Consider the following 27947-nt stretch of genomic DNA (forward strand, 5'->3'; position numbering starts at 1 on the left):
GTCCAATCTTACATGGTCCAATCTTACATGGTCCAACCTTGCATGGTCCAACCTTGCATGGTCCAATCTTACATGGTCCAACCTTACATGGTCCAACCTTACATGGTCCAATCTTACATGGTCCAACCTTACATGGTCCAACCTTACATGGTCCAATCTTACATGGTCCAATCTTGCATGGTCCAATCTTGCATGGTCCAACCTTGCATGGTCCAATCTTACATGGTCCAACCTTACATGGTCCAACCTTACATGGTCCAACCTTACATGGTCCAATCTTACATGGTCCAATCTTGCATGGTCCAATCTTACATGGTCCAACCTTGCATGGTCCAACCTTGCATGGTCCAATCTTACATGGTCCAATCTTACATGGTCCAACCTTACATGGTCCAACCTTACATGGTCCAACCTTACATGGTCCAATCTTACATGGTCCAACCTTACATGGTCCAACCTTACATGGTCCAACCTTACATGGTCCAACCTTACATGGTCCAATCTTACATGGTCCAACCTTACATGGTCCAACCTTACATGGTCCAATCTTACATGGTCCAATCTTGCATGGTCCAATCTTGCATGGTCCAATCTTACATGGTCCAACCTTGCATGGTCCAACCTTACATGGTCCAACCTTACATGGTCCAACCTTACATGGTCCAATCTTACATGGTCCAACCTTACATGGTCCAACCTTACATGGTCCAATCTTACATGGTCCAATCTTACATGGTCCAACCTTACATGGTTCAACCTTACATGGTCCAATCTTACATGGTCCAATCTTGCATGGTCCAATCTTACATGGTCCAACCTTGCATGGTCCAACCTTGCATGGTCCAATCTTACATGGTCCAACCTTACATGGTCCAACCTTACATGGTCCAACCTTACATGGTCCAATCTTACATGGTCCAACCTTACATGGTCCAACCTTACATGGTCCAATCTTACATGGTCCAATCTTGCATGGTCCAATCTTGCATGGTCCAACCTTGCATGGTCCAATCTTACATGGTCCAACCTTACATGGTCCAACCTTACATGGTCCAACCTTACATGGTCCAATCTTACATGGTCCAACCTTACATGGTCCAACCTTGCATGGTCCAATCTTACATGGTCCAATAATATATATGGACCATGTAAGATTGGACCATGTAAGGTTGGACCATGTAAGATTGGACCATGTAAGGTTGGACCATGCAAGATTGGACCATGTAAGGTTGGACCATGTAAGATTGGACCATGCAAGGTTGGACCATGTAAGGTTGGACCATGTAAGATTGGACCATGCAAGGTTGGACCATGCAAGGTTGGACCATGTAAGATTGGACCATGCAAGATTGGACCATGTAAGATTGGACCATGTAAGGTTGAACCATGTAAGGTTGGACCATGTAAGGTTGGACCATGTAAGATTGGACCATGTAAGGTTGGACCATGTAAGGTTGGACCATGTAAGATTGGACCATGCAAGGTTGGACCATGCAAGATTGGACCATGTAAGATTGGACCATGTAAGGTTGGACCATGCAAGGTTGGACCATGTAAGATTGGACCATGTAAGGTTGGACCATGTAAGGTTGGACCATGTAAGATTGGACCATGTAAGGTTGGACCATGTAAGGTTGGACCATGTAAGATTGGACCATGCAAGGTTGGACCATGCAAGGTTGGACCATGTAAGATTGGACCATGCAAGATTGGACCATGTAAGATTGGACCATGTAAGGTTGAACCATGTAAGGTTGGACCATGTAAGATTGGACCATGTAAGATTGGACCATGTAAGGTTGGACCATGTAAGGTTGGACCATGTAAGATTGGACCATGTAAGGTTGGACCATGCAAGATTGGACCATGCAAGATTGGACCATGTAAGGTTGGACCATGTAAGGTTGGACCATGTAAGATTGGACCATGTAAGGTTGGACCATGTAAGGTTGGACCATGTAAGGTTGGACCATGTAAGATTGGACCATGTAAGATTGGACCATGTAAGGTTGGACCATGTAAGATTGGACCATGTAAGGTTGGACCATGTAAGGTAGGACCATGTAAGATTGGACCATGTAAGGTTGGACCATGTAAGATTGGACCATGCAAGGTTGGACCATGCAAGGTTGGACCATGTAAGATTGGACCATGCAAGATTGGACCATGTAAGATTGGACCATGTAAGGTTGGACCATGTAAGGTTGGACCATGTAAGGTTGGACCATGTAAGGTTGGACCATGTAAGATTGGACCATGTAAGATTGGACCATGCAAGGTTGGACCATGCAAGGTTGGACCATGTAAGATTGGACCATGCAAGATTGGACCATGTAAGATTGAACCATGTAAGGTTGAACCATGTAAGGTTGGACCATGTAAGATTGGACCATGTAAGATTGGACCATGTAAGGTTGGACCATGTAAGGTTGGACCATGTAAGATTGGACCATGTAAGATTGGACCATGCGTGACCCAACATGTTTTAAAATCGTCACCACGAGTTTTCGTCACACTCAACAATGGGACTTTAATTAGTGTACAGATGCTAGTTGTCTGATTGGTCAGTTTGAGAATCAACAGAGCTCTCGTGGATCCACGGAAACACGTGGAAAAAAACAACAAGAGAAAAAACGGCTTCGCGATGCGCTAAACAATGAATTGTTTACGGTATATAATATTTTATTTACGGTATATAATGTATTATTTACCAAATCATGAATTATATAGCGGAAACCTATTATATAGCTATATAAAGCATTATTTAGTGTAATAATACTATTTCAAGGCAAAAACAGTAAATAATAAATTATTTATCTAAATAATAAATTATTTATCTAAATAATAAATTATTTATCTAAATAATATTTTATTTAGATAAATAATATTTTATTTAGATAAATAATATTTTATTTACATATAATATTTTATTTATCTAAATAATATTTTATTTAGATAAATAATATTTTATTTATCTAAATAATATTTTATTTATTTAAATAACACTTTATTTACATATAATATATTGTTTAGAGAAAACGCGTAATTATTTATAAATAATGAGTTATTTACAAACACAATCTCTTATTTATGCTAAACAATGCATTATTTAGTGCTCTGGGCTCTCTTTTTTCTGTATCTGTAAATAATGCATTGTTTAATTTAAACAATGCATTATTTAGCTAAATAATGCATGATATAGCTAAATAAAGCATTGTTTAGCTAAATAACGCGTTATTTAGCTAAACAATGTGTTATTTAGACATCAAGAGCTAAAAGGGACTTTTGCACCATTCGGATTGCCATACGAGACAGGCTGACCGGTGTCACGATTTCATCTTTCGTCTGTGTACATATTTCCCCCTCGACATATACTCAAGACTGAAATGTTGTTTCCTGGTAAAATTAAGAAGTGAAATTATTTAAGGACGAAAAGCATGTCAGTTTCTTGCATGTGAAGAAAATTGGTGGTAAAATTTAATAGATTTCAACCCCAAAATCGAATTCTTCGAAAACGTGTACTGAGTGGTTAATTACGTCCCTTGAGTAAGAAGGAAACACTTTAGGATGAATCAAATTTCTAAGTTAATTAAAACAAATTGGTTGGACAAATTTGGCCCCATGAATGTAAGGTACACAAGGTCGCTCATCAGTACTATCGAAGGGTGTTTTATTGTTCAGTGTAGAGTTTATACTAGATCAACGAGGCCGAGAAGCGAAATATCAACACGGCGAAAGATGAAAACGTCACACCGGCCTATCACTGAGTAGTTAGGTCACGGTGTCGGGACTGAAATGTTGTTCACCTGGTAAAATTAAGAAGTGAAATTATTTAAGGACGAAAAGCATGTCAGTTTCTTGCATGTGAAGAAAATTGGTGGTAAAATGTAATAGATTTCACCCCCAAAATCGAATTCTTCGAAAACGTGTCCTGAGTGGTTACGTCCCTTGAATGAGAAGGGAAACATTTTAGGATGAATCAAATTTCTAAGTTAAATAAAACAAATTGGTTGGACAAATTTGGCCCCACGAATGTAAGGTACACAAGGTCGCTCATCAGTACTATCGAAGGGTGTTTTTTTGTTCAGTGTAGAGTTTATACTAGATCAACGAGGCCGAGAAGCGAAATATCAACACGGCGAAAGATGAAAACGTCACACCGGTCAGCCTCGGTTTGGAGAGAAAAAACACTCATTGTAATCGGAAGTAAAAGAAAACCAACACCCAAGTCCCTGTGTTTTTAATATCAACATCCAAGTTCTACGTAAAATTAACAACATTGGCGACATTTTGTTCCCGCGCAGGTAAATGGACCGACTCATTGGACATTTGCTTTCCGATCCATACCTTTTACTTTTTAAACCAAGGGAAAGAACTCTAAGAAATAGCAACGTTGGTAGCAACGGTGCGCGAACTCTACACAGTTGTGTGCCGCCGCAACAAAATAATTCAATGCTTCAGAGAGTAGTAGTTTCTGGAAGACGATACAAGACCCTTATTTTCTCTTACAGATCTGTAGACCGTAGAATTGTGTAGTATCTTTATAATTGTTTTATAAACATTGTCGACTTGAGAGAGAATTTAGAAACGCGAACTTTGAAAGTATTCCTGCGCAGTCGTCTGCACGCGGTCAGAGAAGAGAGAGAAAGTGTAAGGACGAGAAGAGGTTTACAGTTGAAAAAAACCTAAATAAAGATGTCGGGAGCTATACAGGACCCGAGAAAATGGAATTTACCTGGATGGAGAATCGAACAGAAATTCGCACCGGGTGTTTTGATTGGCAACTGGTCGGAAGAACGCGATAATGTAAGTGGGTCCAGTGTAAAAAAAGGACATTGTTTATTTTTGTACCTTCACGTAAAGATTACCACAGAATATCAAGTTGAGTGTGTGTATGGATGTGACATATGGCATAATGCGGATAGTTAAAGTTGACGATAGTAGAAAAATACTCATGCTATCTGTGTATATTTTACTGGGTATGGCATGGGAAGGTTTTTAAGTTAACTAAAGCCTTTTTTTGTGTGTATACAGGTATGTAGGTCCACTCCTTTGCGACATGGAAACAGTCGCGTTTTTAGCTCACCATTTCTTCAAATCCACTCCGACTAGAACAATTGTTCATAAAATAGCAAAAAATCTTCATCTTCAACGGGGCCTTGCCCATGTACCCCACAAGGGGTCTACCCCTGGACCCCAGGTTGTAACCCCCCCCCCCCCCCCTCTGGCTTAACTGCTCCGCCCCTGCATGAAAATAGATCTAAAACACTCGTGGTTAAGCTTTTCAATGGCGTTTTTGAAGCCTGCAAATGTTGTGTTTTCAAATCGCTTCGGGGGCACCCTTTAATCTATACGTACAGACAAACCAAATACATGGAACGAAAGGTAAGAGGATGGACTGTAAGCTGGTCTGGGGTATACTAACAATGTTAAAGGATATAAATGCGAGAAAGACTGAAATATTGCCTTTTTGAGTCACTTGAGAAAAAGTGACTATGTAATCGGTCAGTGTTAGTCTGTCCGGCCGGCCGGCGGGCCGGCCGTAGACACCACCTTAACGTTGGACTTTTCTCGGAAACTATCAAAGCGATCGGGCTCATATTTTGTTTAGTCGTGACCTCCAATGACCTCTACACTTTAACGATGGTTTCGTTGACCTTTGACCTTTTTCAAGGTCACAGGTCAGCGTCAAAGGAAAAATTAGACATTAGAGAAAGGGAGAATGTACGTTCTGGCTCACCGATTCCGACAGACCCTAAATATTAACGCAAAATAGGCTTCTGGACTAAACTTTTACTAAAATGAAACATGCGACAAAATCAGAAAAATACTGCATAAATCCATACAAAAAAAATACAGTAAAGTAAGGTTGTTTTGAACCAATGCCGGGTCTGTCGGAATCAGTAACCCAGAACGTACATTCTCCCTTTCTCTCTGTGCAACGCTAAATTTAGTTTCCATTGAAATATTAACTAGTTGCAGCCAGCGTGCGTATTGATCCAATCTGCCATAACTACCGTATTGATCTGGTAAAAACAAACAGCAAGCCTGTCTTCTATATTCCTCCAATGGCAAGACAAGATTAAATCATGTGATAGCAACAGTTACGTCACGTCCGCCCAACACTTGGTATTGATTGTAACATAGCCTGGTGATTTTGTCATTTCATTCCGGACTCGCCTGCCGTGCGGTTGTGTTTTCTGTGAGAGAAGTGTTTTTACTGTCACTATATTTGCTAAATATTTATGTCTCAAGATAGCATTTCTGAAGAATTAGAGAGAGAAATTCTTGAATCACAAGTTGCTCATCAAAATCTATTAGATTTTTCAACACAGTCATCAACTTTAATTTTACATTCACCAACTATGGATATACCGGAATCATTGAGTGAATGGAATTCTGAGCAGTTTTTAACTATTGAAGAGCACCTCAGTTACCTCAACAATTTTGTTGAAGTATTATCGCAAATGAAAAATGAAGGGCCATCTCCGAGTGGAAAACTACCTAAATTTCCTTCACGCCCAAAACGGAAACTTTCAGATTTGTATGGAGGAAAACCAAAGAAAACCAAAACAACAATGACGTTCAATGAACTCCACGAATATTTAAAGTCAAAAATTGTTGATGTAAGCATGAAAGTTAGGAAGGAAGTGTTCTTTTTTAATCCGGAAGATATCACATCATCAGCAAGTGCCATTGAAAAGTTAGTTGAGGGATATAGACACATACAAAGACAGGAGGCAACTTCAATGGGCTTCAATTTGCAATATGGAATGGTTCTAGAAATCGCATTTAAGTTTTATGAAGCAGAACAAGGCATTCATAATGAGACCTGGGATGGCTGGTTGGAAAGAAACGTTAAAATTTCTTCTACGTATGCACGGAGATTGAGGGAGATTGCCCGTTTACTATTTCCATACAGAGCCAAATTCAGCACAGTTGGGATGTCTTTTTATGAAGTCTTCAACATGAGAAAAGAACTCAAAACCATGTTTGAAAAGAATGAGGATATCAGGCTTTATTGGGCTGAGAAAGTGACGTCAATGGTTCCAAATATACATCAACAGCAATCACAAGAGTAGGCTGCAATCAGGTCACGCAACTGCCAGTTGCGCCAAAATAGGTCAACACCCTGCTTCGCGATTGGGCTGAGAAAGTGACGTCAATGGTTCCAAATATACATCAACAGCAATCACAAGAGTAGGAAAAAAGAGTTAGAGCTAACACTGCAATCAGGTCACGCAACTGGCAGTTGCGCCAAAATAGGTCAACACCCTGCTTCGCTTCGCTTCGCTTCGCTTCGCTTCAAAGGCTGCCTTCGGGCGGCCGCCGAGTGCACTTTATGCAAATGACTTGTTTATTGATTCAAGCTTTGACAAGTGTACTTGGTGGCTGCTTTGAAACTCAACAAAGCCTACTAACTCCCCTTTCACAAACACTTCCCAAACGCAAGCAACGTCCTCTCCCCCGCTGCAGTCAAAACAAAGCTGTCATAGCGGGTTTTCCCGATTGACAAAAATTCTTATTACACACTCAGACTATTTGAAGCCGCGTTTGTTCTCCAGTGCCCAATTGCATAAGAATATTCTGGTGATGAATAAACGCGCTTTGTGTCATTAGCATCTAAAGATTTCTTGTTTACAATAGTTGTGTTGATCTGATGAAGCGCGGAACTGATCTTAGGGTTGTCATGGTGAAACACTCGCTTCTGAAACAGTGCTTCCTTGTAGTTATCATGCGATATGCTCGACTTTACAACCTGTTTGCTTACACCCTTTGCTTTTTTAACCACCCCTTTCTCACTTGCAACACTGTACATCTTTGCACGCAATCCAACATACTCCTTAATTATCTTCCCATTCATTTCATCTTTCATCTTTCCAATAACCTTCTTGTTAACATTTGAGTGCAATGGTGATTCTTTAGGGTAGTCGCAAGTGTCATAAAAAGAATCTTTTCCTTTTACTGCAGGACTTTCAGCTTCTAGATCTTTGTAAATGTCATTCGCTGGAATGTCAAGTAAGAATGAATCTGTGTCTGTGTAAAGTACTCTCGATTTGGGATATCTTGGTTTCAAATAATCATACAAAAACTCAAGCATCAACAGTTTTGACAACTCTAGCACAGTAAAGCCTATGAATACTGGTTTGTCAAGCTTGACTACAAGTTTTTTCATTAAGATACCATACAGCTGTTCATGAAAGTATTTAAAGTCTTGATACTGTGGTTTGGATGTCAGCTTGATGGCCTCATTTTCTCTTGTAACAAGTCTAACATCCTTTCTCTTGTGTGGGTTTTCCATTGTCTTACCAAAGCAACTGTTGTTCATCAGTTTAAAAAAGTCTTTCTCTGATGCATCAGCGGCTTTGGTTCTCAGTTCTGTGTTTTTCATGATGTAAGGTTTCATAAACTGTTCTTGATCAAATAAAATTATACGATGAACAGCCTTCAAAATTAATCCATGTCTAATGTAAAACTGTAACAGTCTGTAGTGACACACATACTTCTTTTTGTGAAACAGATTGGGCACCAGCTTTGGAGGTTCTCTTGGGTTTACTTTTAACCTCTCAGCCGCTAAAGGATAATCATTATGTAGATCATGAAGTGATAGTGGATAGTCTAAGTCAACTTCTAGTATCCATCCCTTTCGACTGTCTGGGCCTGCTTTTAATATTGTCAGCACAACACATTGTGAAAATGGTCCTGAATAGATCTTAAAGTTCCGAAGTGGAAGCGTCTGACACATTGCCCAACCATACAAATTGTTTGCATCTAGATACATGATGTAATTAGAAGGTTTCATAGGATCAAAGTCGTCCAAGTATTTGTTGTTGGCTTTGCAGTAATTGTGTGAAGCCATACTGATTCCTCCACGTAGTCCATTTTCAATCATCTGAAGTGTAGGAAGATCTGATAGCAAGTCAATCTTTACTCCTGTAAATCTAAGAAATGCATCCCAGCTCATGCCTGGTGCAGATATGTAATGTGAAGGATCTAGATTGTAGTGCTTCATACATGTTCTTCTGTAATTCTCAAATATATCTGCAAGTAAACAAACATCAGCCAACAAATATTGATCATGATAATCACCCATTGTATTACATCCTAATTTATTCCATGCAGTCTTAGCGTGTTCATAGTCTTCGTCACTTATACCTTTACCCTTCAGCCGTGAGAAGTAAGCATCCTTTGGTGGTAACTCATCTTCATCAAACCTCTCCCACGAATCCATGTATTCATATGGATAGACTCCCTTTCTAACTAAGTCACTGTCAAAGTACTTACATGTGATTGGGAAAGCAGTTAGTGATGAAGATAAAGACTCAAGTGTTCCCATCAGATGTTGAGCAGAATCGTAGAAGTGTAAACTATTCAGAGTAAAGGCCATGTACTTTTCTGAAGACTGCGCAATGCATCTTGCTTTGTATTCATCAGTTACTGCCTGCATGATCAGATGTGAATCATAACCGCGCAAGTTATGGAAGAAGATTGGAAGCTTCCAAGTCTTAGGATCAAACTTTAATTGTAGATTACATTTGCTGTGTGCTGCTCCTCGGAACTGCCCACTTACATGATCATGATCTCTTACTATTGGATTGTCTGTGTTTGGTGTTAGACTTTGTTCGCATATCCAACACTGTGTGGTAGAGTTAAACTGTTCTTGGTCTTCAGGTTTCATAACAATGTCTGAAAGATTCAGTTGTTTGGAGCAGTCATTTCGCACTTGGTTCATTTGCTGTAAGAAGTTCTTTGCTGCATTAGGTCCTCTGTACAATTGCGGTTTAGAATGTTTACCATCTGAACTAACAACAATAAATGCATATGAACAGACTTGATGATTACTTAGAGTTACTGTTTTAGGTAGGTCTTTTGGTAAAGGTCCTTCATATGGCACAATGATAGATTCAAAGTCAGCATAAACAACATAAGGATTTTTCTGTAGTTTGCATACATTCTTAAAATACACTTTGCTGTCTGGCGGCGGTGTTGTTAACTTCACAACCGCATCATCAACGCTCTTACAATGTTGCTTGTGTATAAGTGCTGCATGAATTGATGGAATACGCAAGAGACATCGCCTACAAAAGTCTTGTTTACTATTGTGATTGCTTGTGCTCGCCATCAGTCTACTCATTGTACGAATCAAAGTGTAATGATATTTTACACCATCAGTCATTAGTAACATGTCAACATGGTTAGTATCACAATCGCCAATCGTTGGTGAGTTCTTTGATATTCTGACTGGTTTCAGTTCATCTTCCTCATCCCACGTGTAAACATTTACGGTGATGGGTTTGTTTTGCTGTTCAAATTTGTCAATGCTTGTAATGCTGACAGGAAATTCAATACCAGTAAAGTTTAGTTTATTTCTGTATGCATGATAGTTAGACACTCTTTCTGCATTTTTCTTTACACTGTACAGTCTTGCCAGAACACACCACATAAAACATTTGTCATCATCATTCTTTATGTTCAGCACAGCACGTTTTTTGACAAGAGCAGGAGGTAAAGGTATGTAACTTCTACCTCTGATGGGGGCAAATTTACTTAGCTTCAATTCTATTTTTAGAATTTCACCTTCTGACCATCCGGATCCTTTCATCTTTGCATCCTCTGCAGCTTGCTCAAACCGTTTCATCATTTCATCTGCCCAGTTTCCATTCAATTCTGCCATAGAATTAAGTGCTAGTTGTCTGGTTGAAACATGAACTTCTAGCACCTCATCACTGACTGTTTTGTATTTTATTAAACTGACTATCTGCACTTTTACTGGAGGTTCAATCAACAAATTGTTTGGAATTTGTTCAATGGCGTCTTGCACACTGGACTGCACATTTTGAGGATCCGTTACTTGTAATTCAACGGTGTCAAATACTGTCGATAAAGATTCTAATACAGAGTCTTCCATCGCTGTGAGTTTGATTTTATAACTCAAAATAAAAATATAAATCAAAAAAATGAAGTTGCTTCCATTTTTGTTAACACTATAAAATCTGAAATAAAAAATCATTTAACATTTGTACCACGTGGAACTAATTGTAATTCCTCTTTTACAAAGGCTCTTTGCGGTGCTGGTTCTCTCAAGTAATATATAGGTGGATTTGTCTCTACTACTCTCTTGATTTCATGAATGTCAATACTCCAGATTGGATCCGTTGCACGCTTCCTGCTGTCACCCTCAGCTTCACCGGGTGCATATAAATATCTGACTTTCTGATTGAAAGGTAGTAATGCCACTGGTGTTGTTGACTTTGGAGCAACAGGTATTGTTTTCTGTTTGATTGCATCAACTGGTCTTAACCCTGTAGCTTTAAATACCTCCAGATTCATTGCTCTAAGTACTGATGGTAATCTTTTGACCCATTCAGTGTTACGCAATTTACTTTCTGTGTCCAAAAATTCCTGATGGTACTGATATGAAAACAGTTTTTCTGCCAACTGTTTGTTAAAGCTCTCAACAATAGCCTGTGACCTGTGGTTTCCTGGAATACCTCTCTTCACTGTAACATGATGTTTTAACAGAAGCTGGTTGACAGCTCCTTTAAACTCCTTACCATCATCGCACTGAATCATTCTGGGATACTTTAGTGGTCCACGTCTGTAAATTTCTTGCAGGGCAACAGCTGTAGCTATAGCACTTTTCTCTGTCAACGGTTCAGCATCTTTGTATCTTGTTGCAACATCAACTACAGTCAGTGCATACTTATATTTCTTCCTTCTGACTGTGTCATGCGGTAAATACAGCAGGTCTATTTGATGAGTGTCATTCGGTTTAATGTTAACAAAGTGTGGTCGTGTAATTTTTCTTGGTGCAGGTAAATAGATCTGCCAAACTGCCTGCTTTGACAACCATTTCTTTGCTATATCTTGAGAAACACCTGCTGCGTCACTGAGCTTGTCAATAGCAGTTCTTCCTTTCCAGTATCCTTTTGGGGAATAATATATTTTAGATAACAAAGCATCACTCATGGTTTTTTAAATGACAGAATATTAAGATTTGACAGCACGCGCAATAAAGTAAACAACAGCCATACCAATAACAATGAAAACAATCTCGCCCACCTTCTGCTCTTCTGAAGGCTGATAAAAGTCACCCAGTTTTGGAGGAGCACTTGTCTTCATTTTCTTTCCAGTTACAAGATAGTATTCTTGAATGGCTGCATCAACATTGGCAAAGGTTTTGTTTGCATGTCCTTGCTGCCTGAGTTTATCATTCATAAAGTCTAACTGCGCAATTCGTTTCTTCTCGTATTCATCCTGTGCTTTCGCCAGTTGTTCCATGGCTTTGTTGTGCCTTTCCCTCTCTTCACCATTTTGCAGTTTAGAAAACAAATAGTTGCTGCCAGAAAATGCAAGCGCATTTACAATCGCACCTCCCACCATCATAACCAAGCTAGCCATTTTATTGTCTTACATGTTTATATTTTCTGGAATAATTCCTTGCTTCACCAGGAAGTCTTTTGTTGCAAAGGAAGCTGTCACAACACCAATTAGTTTAGCACCGTCTTCGAAGTCTAACTTTCCCAAGTCGGCTGGTTTCATTCTGAGGAGACTTTTACCCAGCATTGTGTAACCTACACTCAAGCCTCCAATCACTGCAGCGTGATAAACTAGATTAACTATTGTCTTTTCAGAACTCATTTTTATGTTATCAAAATTAAAATATTAAAATTATTCCATATGAAATGAATCCACTGCAGGTACTACTGTGGGCTTTGTTATTGTTTGTACTGCTTTGTTTGTTGGTTTTGGTGTTTCTGATTTTGGTGTTTCTGATTTTGGTTTTTCTGACACTTTATATTTGCCTTGCCAAAGTTTGTAAAGCAAGTATCCACCTCCTCCAACAACAGCTGCTACAGCTACTTTTCTGTATGATAGAAATGAAGATTTTAATTCTTGATCAGTTTGTGTGACCTTAGTCACTTCAGGAATGTTTGGTGTCTGCTCAACTTCAGACATAATGTTCTGCTTTGCCTTTTGATTTAACTTTTTTTGTCTGTTCCATTCGGCTAGTTTTTTTCCTGCTTCTACTCTACCAGGTTTCTTTGTCACTGTGTTCACTTCTGGTATTTTCGTCTGCTCCACTGTCTGCTTCAACTGATCCGTCATCTTTTTTATTCTGAAAATTAATGTGTTTGAAAGTAATTAATCCAGCAACAAATGGTACTAATAAAGCACCAAATCGATAATACAGGCCACAGGCAAGAGATTCGAGGGACTTGGAAACAACAGGGTCATGAGTTAGATCATGTGTTAAGTCTTCCTCCGAGTCGAGAGGTGTAAAATGTCCAAAAATCTTTGTGTACAAACCTATAACAGTCTGTCCAATACTTCTAACCATCTTAGAACCAAGCACTGATTCATACCGTCCATGATACTTTTCTATATCTTCTGAGGAAAGATGTTGTACTTCTTCCACAGTTAACTGCTGCCCAAGGTAGTGTTTTGTTTTTCCACAAACAGCAAGTGAATACAATCTTTCTTTTTTATCAGGTATAGTCCTACTGTCACAGATTTCAATATCTGTAGCAGTCTGCATCAGCAATTCATCACAGTTCATTTTATTTTGATGCAGAATAAAATTAAAATCTAGTAATTAAACTTGAGTAAGAACTTAGGTAGGAACTTAACAAGAACTTAGGTAGGAACTTGAGTAAGAACTTAGGTAGGAACTTAACAAGAACTTGACAAGAACTTGAGTAAGAACTTGGGTAAGAACTTGACAAGAACTTGGGTAAGAACTTGAGTAAGAACTTGACAAGAACTTGAGTAAAAACTTGAGTAAGAACTTAGCAAGGATTTCTACAAACATACATACTGAACTGGTTGATCAGTTTTTAAAACCAGTTTCGAGTGCTTAGAAGATTTCAGATTATTCTTTATTCTTTCTCTCTCCTGTTTGTTTTCAATGACATCATTTTCTCGAAGGCACTCTTCAAAACTGTCACGGTCCTTTGAATAGAACAATGTTATTGTTTTGAGTTGCTCTCTAAAGTCTTTCAGAACTGCATTGTATTTTTGTGTTAATATCCAAACTGATATTAATGCATGTCGTCCACTGAATGCAAGCTTTGCTAGTGCACTTTTCTTTCTAACAATGTCACGTTCTGCTGCACAGTCATCAATAATAAACAGTGTTGGCGTGTTCTGAAAAAGATCGAAATAATGCTCCAAGCAAACATTTAGACGATCAGAAGGATTTACAATAAATATATTTTGATCAGACCATATGAATTTTCTCTCCTTGTATGTTCTGTTATGCTTTATGGTTGGACAGAATATGACTATGTGTTCAAAGTGATTTATGTAAACAGTCTGTAATAAATCCAAAACATATCTTGTTTTGCCGCAACCTGTTGCCCCACAAATCAAAGAACAGTGTGGATCTTTTGGAAGAAAATCTAGATACTTCATTTTAACACGTTCAATAAACAATATCCTGTAATCTGCTTTCAGAGATGTTTAACTGCGCATCTGACACAATAAACACGTAGATCTTAACTGATTTACTACTACTCCCTACTTCCTTTTCAATTTGTATTGTGATTCCTTCTGATCCGTTTTCAATTCGCCTTCCACTTCCATGCAGTTTGTTGTCGTCAGTTGTTCTGAGATCCAGCCATAACGCATATTTATTTGTCAAGAAATCTTCTACGCCAACACCGTGTAAATGTAGATCTTTAGCCACAAGATCAGATGTTGGGTCTTTCAATCTTCCTCCAGTAAAGTACTTTCTTGCTTCATCATAGTGTTGGTATGGCAGCATGCCAGATGCAAATATTTGGTTTGGCTGCCCTTCAATTGTGCAATATACTCTATTGATTAGTGGATTGTAAAACTTTTCTATTTGCCTTTCATATGAATCTTTTGGTTCCTCAAACAACATAAGTATTCCCTTCATTGACCTAGCTGGTGTATTCAAGTTAATGTTCCAGATTGGATCAGCCTGGCTTTTTGAAAGTGTACTGTGATTCAACACTCTTTCATAATAGATAGGCAGCTTAGAACTGTACTGATTTTCTATAAGTCTAGCCAGTTCAGGATGGTTTACAACATCAAACTCTAAAGAAATTCCAGACACCTTATACTTTGCTTCCGGGTCTTGTGAAAGCATAACACGATCATAACTATTGAAAGTCAGGTCGTATGACAGCCTGTCACGCAATGCTCCTTGATAGAAGGGAGGATGTGAATTTATGAGTTCAAAGTCAAGTGGAATACAAAATTTGTTTCCAAAAGCAACATTGACAGCGTTATCTTTTTTGTTGTCAGCTTTATCTCCTGCTCCTATTCTAACTTTTATCCCATTGTCTGACTGAATCCCTTGAAACACTCTGTTTTTCTTTTCATTGTCAGTTAACCAATTATCTGCATAAACTAAAAATACATCTGCATTATTCAATGACATCACTTCCCGCCCTTCCAGTTTGACAGTAATCTTCCTCACAATTGCTCTTCCTACATTATAAGCCAAAGTCCTATTTTCATCTGAGCCAGATTCTAATTCTAATTTGAATGATAGTCTTACAGTGCCTGGTACAATAACATCGTTCTTACCCAGATTAGGAAACCTAACAGTAAGTATTTCATTCTGATCAATAGTAGAAGGATTATTTGTAACTATAACTGTTTGCCTTATTCCTTTTACCCCGAGAGGTTCTTTCAGCCTTCTGTAAGGATCAAGAACAGAACCGAACGATTGTGCCATCTTTTTTTATTTTCAAAATAAAAAATAAGTTACAAATGGCAGAAGGTGGATTTGAAGATTTATTTGAGCCAGCGGACGACATGAGCGAAGCAATCCCTTTGGTTCCCTACCATCATTCACTGCATTATGAGGTGGCACGACATGAACTTCTGGAAGGTAAAGTTAGAGATTTCTACAAAAGTTTAGGAGAAGAACCTGATGTTTTAGATCCAAACCAGTTCAAAATGGAAGCAAATCATTTATATACAACTAACGATAAAGGAGAAAAAGTCCAACTTACATATAAATCTAATCCTGCTAAGTTTCTATCAAAAGTTTCACTAAAACAAAAACTTACTGCTAATCGACTTAGGCAATTAGATATTGTGCCTAGCACACGGTCATCACCTTCCCAGGTTGTTTCCTTACTTCAACAAGCAGAACTAGGACTACCAACTGCTACTCAAATAGAATCTGTTCCATTGCAAGATCTTAATAAACTTGCAGATGAGGCTGATCAACTTATACAAGAGATAGAGACTTCTTTTTCTGAGGAAACTTCACTGAAGACTCCACATGAACTATTACCTATGAGAGAAATAGAAGCCCTTAATCAATCACTACAAACCATCAGAGGTGAAATAGCAAATAATCTGTCAAAACTAGGTCAGCTGGATGAAGATATAAACAAAGAGAAACAAAAACTTGCTGATGCTGATGATTTGAACCTAGAACAAGAAGTAAAAAACAGAATTTCTAAGCGTTTAAAAGATTTGCAGGAGGAGAAAGCCATAAGGTTAGAAGTTCTAAGTAACAATAGAGAACAACTGAGAACACAGGTCAGCAGAATAAAAAATACAATTCAAAGAATCCTTTACGAAGACACAACTCTTGCTGAAAGAATTAGAACGCTTTTCAGAGAGCAGGGAATCACAATAGCTAGTATACTAACTGCGTTAGGATTTGCAATAAGCACATTAGTGTTAACACTCACAGGTGGCACTGTCACACCTCCACCTCCACCTCCACCTTCACCTTCATCTCCATCTGATCCGGGATGGGTAAAGAAACAACTCAAACACATTGCAGAACTATTAAAGAAACTAGCAGCAAAAGCTTTGGATGCACTTCCAGGAATCATTGGTTCAATTGTTAGCTGGCTGTTATCTTTTGCAGGTAAAGTTGTTGGTTTCATGGCTGAACATCTCTGGACTCTAATAGTTTTAATTGCAGGTGTTCTGCTAACGAGAATAAAGCAAAAGTAAGCCTACACCCACTCCACCAATTACTAGAGCAGTCTTCTGCGATTCATGATCATCACTAATACTAACAGCTTGATCATCACTAGTGACAGAATGATCTTCACCTGCAGCGTGATCTTCACTTGTCACGCTTTGTTTCTGTTCATTGTGATATGGCTGTAACATCGTTCTGATTTCTGAATTCAGTTCTTCACCCTTTCCAAGCGGCTGGGTGTCGCTAGCAATAATGATTTCATTGTTATAATTTGTTATTGTTCCAATCTGCAGCTGGAGATCAGAAGGTAACATGTAAAGGCCGTTACCAACAGCAAAGTCAACTTTTGATCTTGCATAACGGAGAGAGTCTTGATACCTTTTGATGCTGGAAGGCAGATCAACTGCAGAGTTTATGACATCTTCTAAATTTGATAACAACTGTTTCTGTGCACCAAACCCTGTGCTTGTTCTCATTATGTTTGATCGTGTCTGTGCCTGCGAGCCTAGCAAGCACCACGCATATGTTCGGATAGATTCATTGATCCTTTCAACACCTGATCCAGTGAAACCTTTGCCGGTGTCTAATATAAAAGTAGTCCATGCATTGTGGTGCTCTTGTTCTATTGATCCTAACTGTACCTGCACATTTGAAGAAAAAGATGTATGACCTGGCCAGTAATCAAAATTATACCTCCTGTGGACACCCCATAAATATAGTGTTCCCATGCCATGGTTTTTGTCTTGCTTTTGCCTAAAGTCGGTCTTAAAATCTATATTGAATTCATTGCAGAGACGCTCATACACTTTCATGTTTATCCTATTGTTGAATGGGTTCCAGCTCTTTTCATGCGGCATTGGTGCCTGAAGTTCAGACAAGATTCTCCTGCACTGATAGTAAACGTGAAATGTGTACACACACTTTGTCAGTAAGTTTGAATTATTCATGTGGTCTGCATAGGACACTCCACATCCTGTGGTTGCACAGAATATTGCAAAGTTTAACTGATTCTGATAGAACTGAATTGGGTGAGAGTTCCACATCTTTGGAACACTATCATTTTTGATTGGGGGATTTAGGTAAGAATGGAATGGGTCAGGCACTTTAACGCGAATGGATTCTGTTTCTGTTACAGCAAAGTCCAACTCATGGAAAGAAATAGTCTTTGGATTGTAATATGGTCCAGTTTTGTATTTAACGTCTTTGTTGAATTTATACTGACTCATTTTTGTTGTTGAATAAAAAATGTTTATCACACTAACAAATGTGAAGACTAGTGTGCCAGTTAAACTTGCAACCCCTATCAACAATCAAAATGGAGGAATGAAAGTTGCACTGCATGAAATTATGTACAAGGTTACTTGGTATAATATCAGTAAAAAAAAGAATAACAACTGGGTTAGAATTAATGGTAAAACACATTCTGTAGAAGATGGTTACTATGACTTCTGCACTTTAGAGAAAGAATTGTTTGCTCCAGTAGGTATTACAGCGAGTTTAAATCATGCAAGTCTCATTGCTACTCTTACTATGCCCAAAACTAGAGAAGTAAACAGATCATTTGAGTTTCCAACCAAACTCCTTGATATGCTTGGAATTACAAAAATATACAAGGGAACACGTCCCATTGACATGGATGTTAACAGTGTACTGTTTGTTCACATGAGAGAGCTTAACACATCCTATAATCTGTTTAATGATCAGCGTTCTGATCTGCTTAGGATTCTTCCACCGAGTGATGCCTCTTTTTGTAAAATGCACGTGCCAACATTTAAGACACTTCAGTTCAAGGACTTGGAGGAAGGGTGTCATGAATTCCTACACATTGATCTGAAAAATCAAAGTGGACAACCAGTTGATTGTTTGTTTAACATTACATTGGAAATAGTTCCATAAAATATTGAGTATTAAAATGTCGAGTGGACCTACAATAATTTATCCTGTTGCATGTTCAACTATAGAGTTGAAAGATTTAGCAGACGCTATCGACTTTGAGAGCAATGCTGAAGTTGGTGCAGTGTATGCATTCGAGTTTACAGACACCGGTCATTACAAGAGAAAGGAAATCGACGATGAAAAGAAACCAAGATTTCTCAAACTAGGTCAAATCCGTGATGTTAATGTACCTGATCCAATTGTCGATGACATATACTACATGTGGAAACATCAGAATAAAAAATGGGTACTTAGTCCTGTTATGAAAAAGATTGACTGGGAAATGAAGTTTGAATTTGTGAGTCCATACACTCTTGTTGGAAAAGACGACACATTCCGTAAGTCAATCAATGCTAAACCACTAATTGTTAGCCTTGTTCCTGCGTTTAACAGCAGGGGAGAAGTTGCAGTTAAACCTTTCCATAAGAACAACTATCTCATTCACAGAAAACAAAGTGTTGAAAAGGACGCTGACACCATTGTCGATTTTATACCCAAGCTTCCAATAGGGCAGAATGCAACTATGATATTTGATATAGTTGTCAGGAAAAGGGAAGAAACCACAAACACTGTTCTAATGAGAGGAATAAATCTCAACTGGAGACCATTAAATGTTGAAGAAGTCAGAGTATTTATTGCTGTTCAAAAGGATTCTAACACAATAAAAAAACAGACGTCAAACCAAAATGTTGTTGTTAACGCAGATATAAATAATTTAACAGAAATAAGAAGTATTAATCTTACTTATCTTGATTTGATTGCTTTCTACTATACAGATAAGGTGTTAAGCAATGAACAGCTTCAAAGCTTAGCAGAAACACTGGCCAGTGAGAATTAAGATAAATATTTTATATTTTGCATTAAAAAGATGACTAGCAGTGTGAAGCTTTATCCTAATATTGATGAAAGTGCAGCAGAAAGTCAACAATTCAGACTGGCACACATTAGTAATATACAAAAACAACTAGAAGATGAATTAGAAAAATATTCTCGCGCTAGACGTAAGTACTCAACAACTTACAACAGCCTTTCTAATGCCAGCACTGGTTCTACTATCCTTGCATCAGCTGCAGGTGTAACGGGAACAATTCTGTTAGCTACCGGAGTAGGGACTCCAGTTTCTCTAATCCTAGGTGGTGTCGCAGCAGCAGTTGGTGGTTTATCATTTATAGCATCAGCTATAATGAAAAAAATTGTGAAAAAGCTTGAAAAACACGAATCCATTTCCACTCTTGCATCATCAAAATTGTCTAGCCTAAAACTGTCTATCAGTAAAGCACTTGAAGATTCAAAAGTTTCTGACGAAGAATTCAAACAGATACAAACAGACTTTGATGACTACAAAAGTAAGAAAGCAAGTATTCAAACAAAAACACGAGCTGAATATAACAAGCCAATCGATATAGAAGATCTGAAAAAGCAGTTTTTAAAAAAGGGGATTCAAATAGGACGGGAAGAAAAAGTAAAAATAGAATCACTTGTAAAGAGTTAACTATTCGTTTAGACAGTCACATTGCATGTATCAGATATAATTCTAACAGTGAAAGAACATATGAAGTAAAGTTTGTAAATGAGAGAGCGTATTGAGCTTAAGAATGTTGTATAAGAGAAAGGGAGAATGTACGTTCTGGGTTACTGATTCCGACAGACCCGGCATTGGTTCAAAACAACCTTACTTTACTGTATTTTTTTTGTATGGATTTATGCAGTATTTTTCTGATTTTGTCGCATGTTTCATTTTAGTAAAAGTTTAGTCCAGAAGCCTATTTTGCGTTAATATTTAGGGTCTGTCGGAATCGGTGAGCCAGAACGTACATTCCCCCTTTCTCTACATTTTATATCTTTGACAAAGTTCATCGGATGTGATTGAAACTTTGTAGGATTATTCTTTACATCAAAGTATTTACATCTGTAGCCTTTTACGAACGTTATCAGAAAAACAAGGGAGATAACTAGCCTTTTCTGTTCGGCAACACACAACTTAACGTTGGGCTTTTCTCGGAAACTATAAAAGTGACCGGGCTCAAATTTTATGTGAACGTGACTCATTGTGTTGTGAATAGCAATTTCTTCCTGTCCATCTGATGCCTCATATAATATTCAGAACTGCGAAAGTGACTCGATCGAGCGTTTGCTCTTCTTGTTTCATTCAAGTGTAGATTAGAGAGTATCACATAAATGCAGTATACCCTAGGTCAGAATAAAGAGCAGGCATTGCTCTTTCCAACGATGTATAATTTGGCACTGTTCATAATGTTTAAAGGCAGAGTAAGCCTCCCGTAAACCATCACAGATACGGTCAGGCTTTTACACACAGTACAAACACCCTTTCATTTAAACACTCACCAATTGAGAACATCCTAGGTGCCCTCCGTAAAGAGCGAACAATTTTCAAAGAATTTATTTTTGCGTGGTTTATCTTACCCCTGAGTCATCGTGAACCCGTGTGATCCAGTTTTCCCTTTTCACAATGCAGTCGTCATAGTTAGTCATTTGAATGCGACTCGACGTGAGCTTATCTACAATAGCACGTTTTTTTTATGCACGAAACAACGGCTGTGGTTCACAAGAACTCTAGCGATGGCTTTTGACTGTTGAGAGGAACGGCGATTTGCACTGATAAACCGGCCGTCGTCTGCTACGACCCTTGCGTGACCCTGCTTCCGGGCTTTTCTTTTTTTAAACTTTCACAACTTCGAATTGTTCTGATCTTGTCTTGATGAAAAACGAATTCTTTTATGATTAAAGAATGTTTGTGTAACAAGCTGTCAATTTATTATTTAGATTTTAAAAGTTAGGTCTAGCGCAAAAACGAGGCGCCGTTGTTGTTAACGGAACAAGTCTACGAAAATAAATTCTTGGAAAATGTCTCACGCTCGACAGAAAGCAGCCAGGATGTTCCCGTCCGGTGAGCGTTCAAATGGAAGTATGCTTGTACTGTATTTAGACGCTCGGGGAGCTCTGTGATGGTTTACGGGAGGCTTACTGTGCCTTTAAGAACTGCCCCCGAAGTGATTTTTCAACAAAAATTCAATTTTTTGACCATTATTGTGATTTTTGTCATTTTTGTCATTTTTGGGGCACATTATTTCACCAGATTACGCAGATACAGCTTTGAAAAAAATTCGAGATATACACTATGTGTATGTCGGTTTATCCAAAAAACTTTACATTTCTACAACAAACATTGCCAGCGTTGTGTCGACGCAAAAATGACCAACAACGCAAAACAGCAAATAACGCCAAATAATGGCAAATTTGAACGTCCATATCTCTGAAACAATTTGTCATACATCCTTGAAATTTTGCAACCTTCTTAGTTAGCACGCCGACTACTTTCTTTCTTTCTTTCTTTATTTGGTGTTTAACGTCGTTTTCAACCATTCAAGGTTATATCGTGACGGGGCTACACGCGGTCAACAAATTACATACTTGAAGTAATTTTGAAAAAATTAGTGGACCTACCTGATACAGGCTGAACCCATGTCCTGCTAATAAGGGAATGAACTCGGGTTTCGTTCAAGTAGATTTATTTCAAAGCAAGATTTCCCTATGAATAGACAGTCTGAACTATGCTCTTCCAGACAAGAGATAATTAGCTTTCTTCATGCAGCAAAACGAATCACTTTTAAAGACAAAGGAACTGGGTCAAAGACAAGGAGAATGTATGATACAGTGGAACCCTTTTTTTAAGACCCCCAATTTTAAGATCTGATTTTCTGTTCATAACCCTTGTAAATTGACCTCCATTTTAAGATTCCCTCCCTTTTAAGATCTGATTTTCTGTTCATAACCCTTGTAAATTTACCTCCATTTTAAGATTCCCTCCCTTTTAAGATCTGATTTTCTGTTCATAACCCTTGTAAATTGACCTCCATTTTAAGATTCCCTCCCTTTTAAGATCTGATTTTCTTAGATTTTACGAGGTCTTAAAAGGGGGGTTCCACTGTACCTATTTCTGTGCATTGTACATATAAATTTTGGAAGCTACTCTTGCATAACCTGTACAGTAAGTCCTTCTGTTAGAGCCGATATCTCTTCTATTTGCAAGTCTGAGTTGTAAAGTGGGGGTAAAATTATATACCTTGTATTAACATAAAATCTGAACAAGGGGGATGTCTTACATGAGAAGTTTTTAAAAGGAAGGTTTCCACAGTCTGTAGAGCGCTTACTTCCCTTTGTTATTAAATTCCATCTTTGTTTCAGTTCATAAAAGGGGACTTCAAACACAACAGCACGCATCGCACCGACTTTCGTAAGTTCGGCGGACAAGCACCAGACGTGACCGTGCGACGTAGGGGGGAGCTGCGTAACCACGGTCTGCCGGCAGAGCTCCTCATCCATCACCACAACGGCAACAGGTATTCCAGCAACATGGTGTCGTGGTACGACGAGGATTACAACGGGCGCTGGAGGGAGAAGACTCTGCCCAAACTGAGAGGCTGGAACTCACATCAGCTGGCCTGGATCCCGGAGAAGAACGACCACCCCGTTCAAGGTGAGAATGTCACCCTTGCTGCAGCCATATTTGTAACTCTCCCGAGTAATCAGATGCCTCTTAGTAATCAGATGCCTCTTAGTAATCAGATGCCTCTTAGTAATCAGGGATGAGGTGCACAAGAAAGTTACCAACCGGTCGGGAGCCAAACGCAGTGTTTGATTTGTTGAAATTGAGATTTGTTGCAATTTCAACCAATCAGACCCCGCGGTTTGTTCTCTCCCGCTCAGGTGGCACCCACTTTCGCTTCGTGCACCCCAGCCCTGCAGTGTTAGGCCGTCCGGCTGGCTTGCCGTGTGTAGGTTTCCTGGGATCTTATTGAAGCTAGAGCTGTGAAACGTTGCACATTACTAAAGTTTGATGTCCTCCAGATAAGCAGCAAGTCTGGTTGATCCTTCGTCAATGTTCAAGAGAATTGTAGGGGTCGAGTATGTGTAAGAAGAAAGGAAAGTTATCACTTTCTCTTATATTTTTGAAGCCAGACCTTTTAAACTCCAAACACTCTTGTTTACTAACCTTAGTTTATTTGTTGCTTATGAAAAGCAGAAGAACAATCAGATGACTGCGTGTGAGAGCAATAAACAAAACGACCAAAAATACTTTACTCACGTGTGAACGAAGAAATAACCAACAAGTAATGGCGACGTTTCAACCATAGGGTCTTCTTCAGGCAACACACAAAACGAACAAAGAAGAAGACAGACAATAGAACAGAGAGAAGAATGACAAGAAGCTTATGAAAACTGACTCTTGCTTGTGTGACAGGGGAGGCTACCGCTCCTTTCACAGCAGACTCTGCACCCGAGTTGTTGGCCTTTAAAGTCAACACCCGTGGATTGTGAGATTCTGTTTGTGATGGGGTCTGGTGGTTTCCGATTGTCTGTATGTTCATGGAAACCTTCGGGTTTGCATAACAGTTTTCATAGGGCTAAGAAATTGGCCCTAACATTTTCAATCCTGTTTGATTGCACTTCGCCTCCCGAGGTGATCGTAGTGTTTCGGCACTCGGTTACATCCAGGGGAGGCTACCGCTCCTTTCACAGCAGACTCTGCACCCGAGTTGTTGGCCTTTAAAGTCAACACCCGTGGATTGTGAGATTCTGTTTGTGATGGGGTCTGGTGGTTTCCGATTGTCGACCTGTATGTTCATGGAAACCTTCGGGTTTGCATAACAGTTTTTATAGGGCTAAGAAATTAGCCCTAACATTTTCAATCCTGTTTGATTGCACTTCGCTTCCCGAGGTGATCGTTGTGTTTCGGCACTCGGTTACACTTGTTTACCTTAGTTTGTTTGTTGCTTATGAATAAGCTAAAAACAAACTCTTTGCTTGCTTTTTGGTGCAGAGCCTCCGACCAACTTCGGCCAGCTGGGTCACATGCACCGGGAGTGCTCAGCACAGCTTGCTAACCTTTGTTTATTTGCACCATGTCTTGCTTGTTTTTTGCTGCAGAGCCTCCTATCAACTTCGGCCAGTTGGGTCACATGCACCGGGAGTGGGCAGCGCAGCTTGCTAACCTTTAGATTATTTGTACCATGTCTTGCTTGTTTTTTGCTGCAGAGCCTCCGACCAACTTCGGCCTGCTGGGTCACATGCACCGGGAGTGGGCAGCGCAGCTTGCTAACCTTTAGATTATTTGTACCATGTCTTGCTTGTTTTTTGCTGCAGAGCCTCCGACCAACTTCGGCCTGCTGGGTCACATGCACCGGGAGTGGTCAGCGCAGCTTGCCGACCAGGCCAGGGGTGACTACATGTCCACCTACTCCGTCAGCTACCAAGACATTCCCAACGACAAGATGGTCAAGGTGCGCTATGCTACGCCCAAGATGGAGTCCACCACCCTGCACCCGGTCAACCGGACCCTCAAGGACCTTCACCTTCGTAGTCATACCATGATGAAGTCGCCAGAGAAACTTCCGTCCATTTTGAGCTCCATCTGTACAACCGCCTGTCCCCCTGATTTTCCACATGTCTCAATTTGATGCTGGTCACCCTTTGGCTTTGGAGGACGGTGGCTGGGTCTTTTACGCCTTACACACTGTCACACTTCCTGACTTTCTTTCTATCTCTCTCTCTCTCTCTTTGTCTTTTTTTTTTTCATTCAGCGATCCAAAATTTGTAAATAGATCCGAAGATGCATTTACTTTGGTTTTCTGTACAGCACTAGTTGTATTGAAATGAAAACAAGACTGACGTCTCAGACTCCGACAGCAAAGTAACAGTTTAACAAAAACTATTGGAAGTTAATATTCGGTTGAAAGGTATTAAAACAAACAAAACTCCCAATGAAGTATTAATGTGTCATTTTGGAAATACTTTGTCCGTGGAAAAAAATACAGAGGTGAAAAATTCCTTTGTGTGAAGTTAAATAATTGCAGAAGTTAAAAGTAAAATTTGAAGAAGATTATTAAGTCCACTTTTTTTTCTTCTTCTGGTTGTACGCATGACAACTGACAAGATTTAAGTGTTGAATAGTGGAATATAATGCACAGTAAGGAAGGGGAATTTGTCAAATAAGTTTTAATTAACTTATTTTATCTTTATATTCTTTTTTTTTTTGGTGCTGTACGTATCATTTACAGCTGAAGCACACAAGCATATAACAATTGCATGTAGATATCGTGTTTGCTTTCTCTCCTTTGTGTGTCAGATGTTTTGCATTGTACCATATCAGCATTCCATCTGTGAAGGCATCTGGACACTTAAGTCTTATTGCGAACACTTTTTTTTACCAAAGAAAATATATTTGTAAATTCTGCCAAGCTTACGCACTTGGAGATAAACCCTAGAATTTAGGTAACACTATCTGTACAGAATGCTGAAGATTTTTTTCACTTGAACCAAATGAGTATGGACACAGTGTTAAATTGACCAGCATTATCAATGTGGTAGGATTATAACTGTTCAGCATTATCAATGTGGTAGGATTATAACTGTTCAGCATTATCAATGTGGTAGGATTATAACTGTTCAGCATTATCAATGTGGTAGGATTATAACTGTTCAGCATTATCAATGTGGTAGGATTATAATCAGTATTATTGCATCAGAGCATGCTTCTTTTTTTTCCCCTATTGTCATTGAACCAGAAACGATAATACATGTGATACAAACTATTGTTTGTGCTTATTGTAAATGCTTCTGTCTCAGTTTTTCTTTTCTTCGGTTTTATGTGGATTTGTACAAGTTCAGTGCAAAGAGCACGGCATGTATTACATTTTTGCTGTGATATTTACATATCTATTTTTTAGTGTCTCACCAGCTTAACATCATGATAGGAATTTGTGAGAACTGGCTTCAAGCACTTGCTGTTTGCCTTATTTTGTTTCAACCTTGTGATTTTACAATGATTTAATTCAGTGTTGTTCACAATGAAGCCTGTTTTTCGAGTGGTTACAAAGCAAAACGTGAATCACCAAAACTTTCTCAATGGCTAATTTGCTAAAACCACTAAGAAGCAAAATTGTGGCGCCATAATCTGATCTCAGGTCATCTCTGATTCCAGTAACACAAGCTAAACTTGGGTAAATGTATAACAATCAGTATTACTTGGTTATAATGTGTACTACAGATGTATATGATGTCTGTTTAAAATGCTAACAATGGATTCTTGGACTAGAGATTTTATCTGTTTGATGCCTTGGTTTAAAGGTGATCTTCATTGGGATTTCCGGATGCGAGCCTTTTTTATTACTCAGTATTCTTGGCAGAAAGATTTTTATGAAGAAAGTAGCAGAAAAGCTGCTGATATAACTGATCATTTTATGGGTGTATTTATTGTCTTTTTCTTCTCTGTATTTTCATGGTATGATGCCATGTGATTTATTCATTATTACTGCTTTCCTGTCAACAATTATAAACATTTTTCTATATGTATACTGAAGCACTTTTTTGGCTTTCATTGCTCACAACAAAGTATTACATGCGTATTAAACCATGAAGGAGTATTTTACCTTGAACTGTGATACATTCGTTGCATGTCCGTTTTCGTCTCCCGTGTGATATCATGCAGTTTGTAATTATTCTTCATGCAGTTTGTAATTATTCTTCGTGCCTTTTGTCATCAGTTTGGTCTTTTTGACCCCCAAAGATCATGTTAGCTGCCCATCCCTCCCAACCTCCCTTCCTCCTTTTCACAAGTTATCAACAGAAAATGGGGAAAACAAGGTCTTAAAAAGGAGGGAGTCTTAAAATTGTGGGTCTTAAAAGGGGTTGTTGCACTGTGATCTGAACTATCAAACATCTCTCTTGCAGGAAACCTACTGTCTCACAAAGCCTTGAGAAAAGGTACTTGCCTCTAGTGTGTGGTGTCCTTAATTATGTTGAAAAACAAACACACTGAAGCCTTATTTTCTATGTTGTTGTTTTGTTTTAAAACAAGCACACTGAATATTTTTTATTACTGCTCAAGTATTTAAATCATGTTTGATGTATAAACACATTCATCTGTGTTTGTTGAAAAATAATAAAGTTTATTGTATATTTTTGCGTTTCTTTGTCTGCTTTGTCAGTGTGACCGGAGTATCCAGAAGAACAATCAAGAGAGGGAAAGGGTGAGATGGGGGGAAGGGGTGCATGGAGAGAGGGAGGA

The 27947-nt window shown here is 38.8% G+C and overlaps 1 protein-coding gene across 1 annotated transcript; it reads left to right on the forward strand.

Annotated features, from left to right (window-relative positions):
* The first annotated feature begins 4406 nt into the window (after positions 1-4406).
* LOC138945747 (cilia- and flagella-associated protein 107-like) lies at positions 4407-27840 on the forward strand. The gene is made up of 3 exons (XM_070317247.1): positions 4407-4806; positions 23066-23357; positions 25025-27840. Exons 1-3 carry the CDS (start codon positions 4696-4698, stop codon positions 25336-25338), a joined length of 717 nt encoding a protein of 238 aa, XP_070173348.1. The 5' UTR covers positions 4407-4695; the 3' UTR covers positions 25339-27840.
* The last annotated feature ends 107 nt before the right edge of the window (positions 27841-27947 follow it).

This window comes from Littorina saxatilis, linkage group LG13, assembly GCF_037325665.1.
Source record: "Littorina saxatilis isolate snail1 linkage group LG13, US_GU_Lsax_2.0, whole genome shotgun sequence".
NCBI lineage: Eukaryota > Metazoa > Mollusca > Gastropoda > Littorinimorpha > Littorinidae > Littorina > Littorina saxatilis.

What these genes read in the sequence shown, in the direction of transcription:
- LOC138945747 (XM_070317247.1), top strand. Translation starts at nt 4,696, where the DNA reads ATGTCGGGAGCTATACAGGACCCGAGAAAATGGAATTTACCTGGATGG. An exon ending in GGTCGGAAGAACGCGATAAT is followed by an intron (nt 4,807 to 23,065) that starts GTAAGTGGGTCC and finishes TCTTTGTTTCAG; the next exon opens with TTCATAAAAGGGGACTTCAA. An exon ending in GAACGACCACCCCGTTCAAG is followed by an intron (nt 23,358 to 25,024) that starts GTGAGAATGTCA and finishes TTTTTGCTGCAG; the next exon opens with AGCCTCCGACCAACTTCGGC.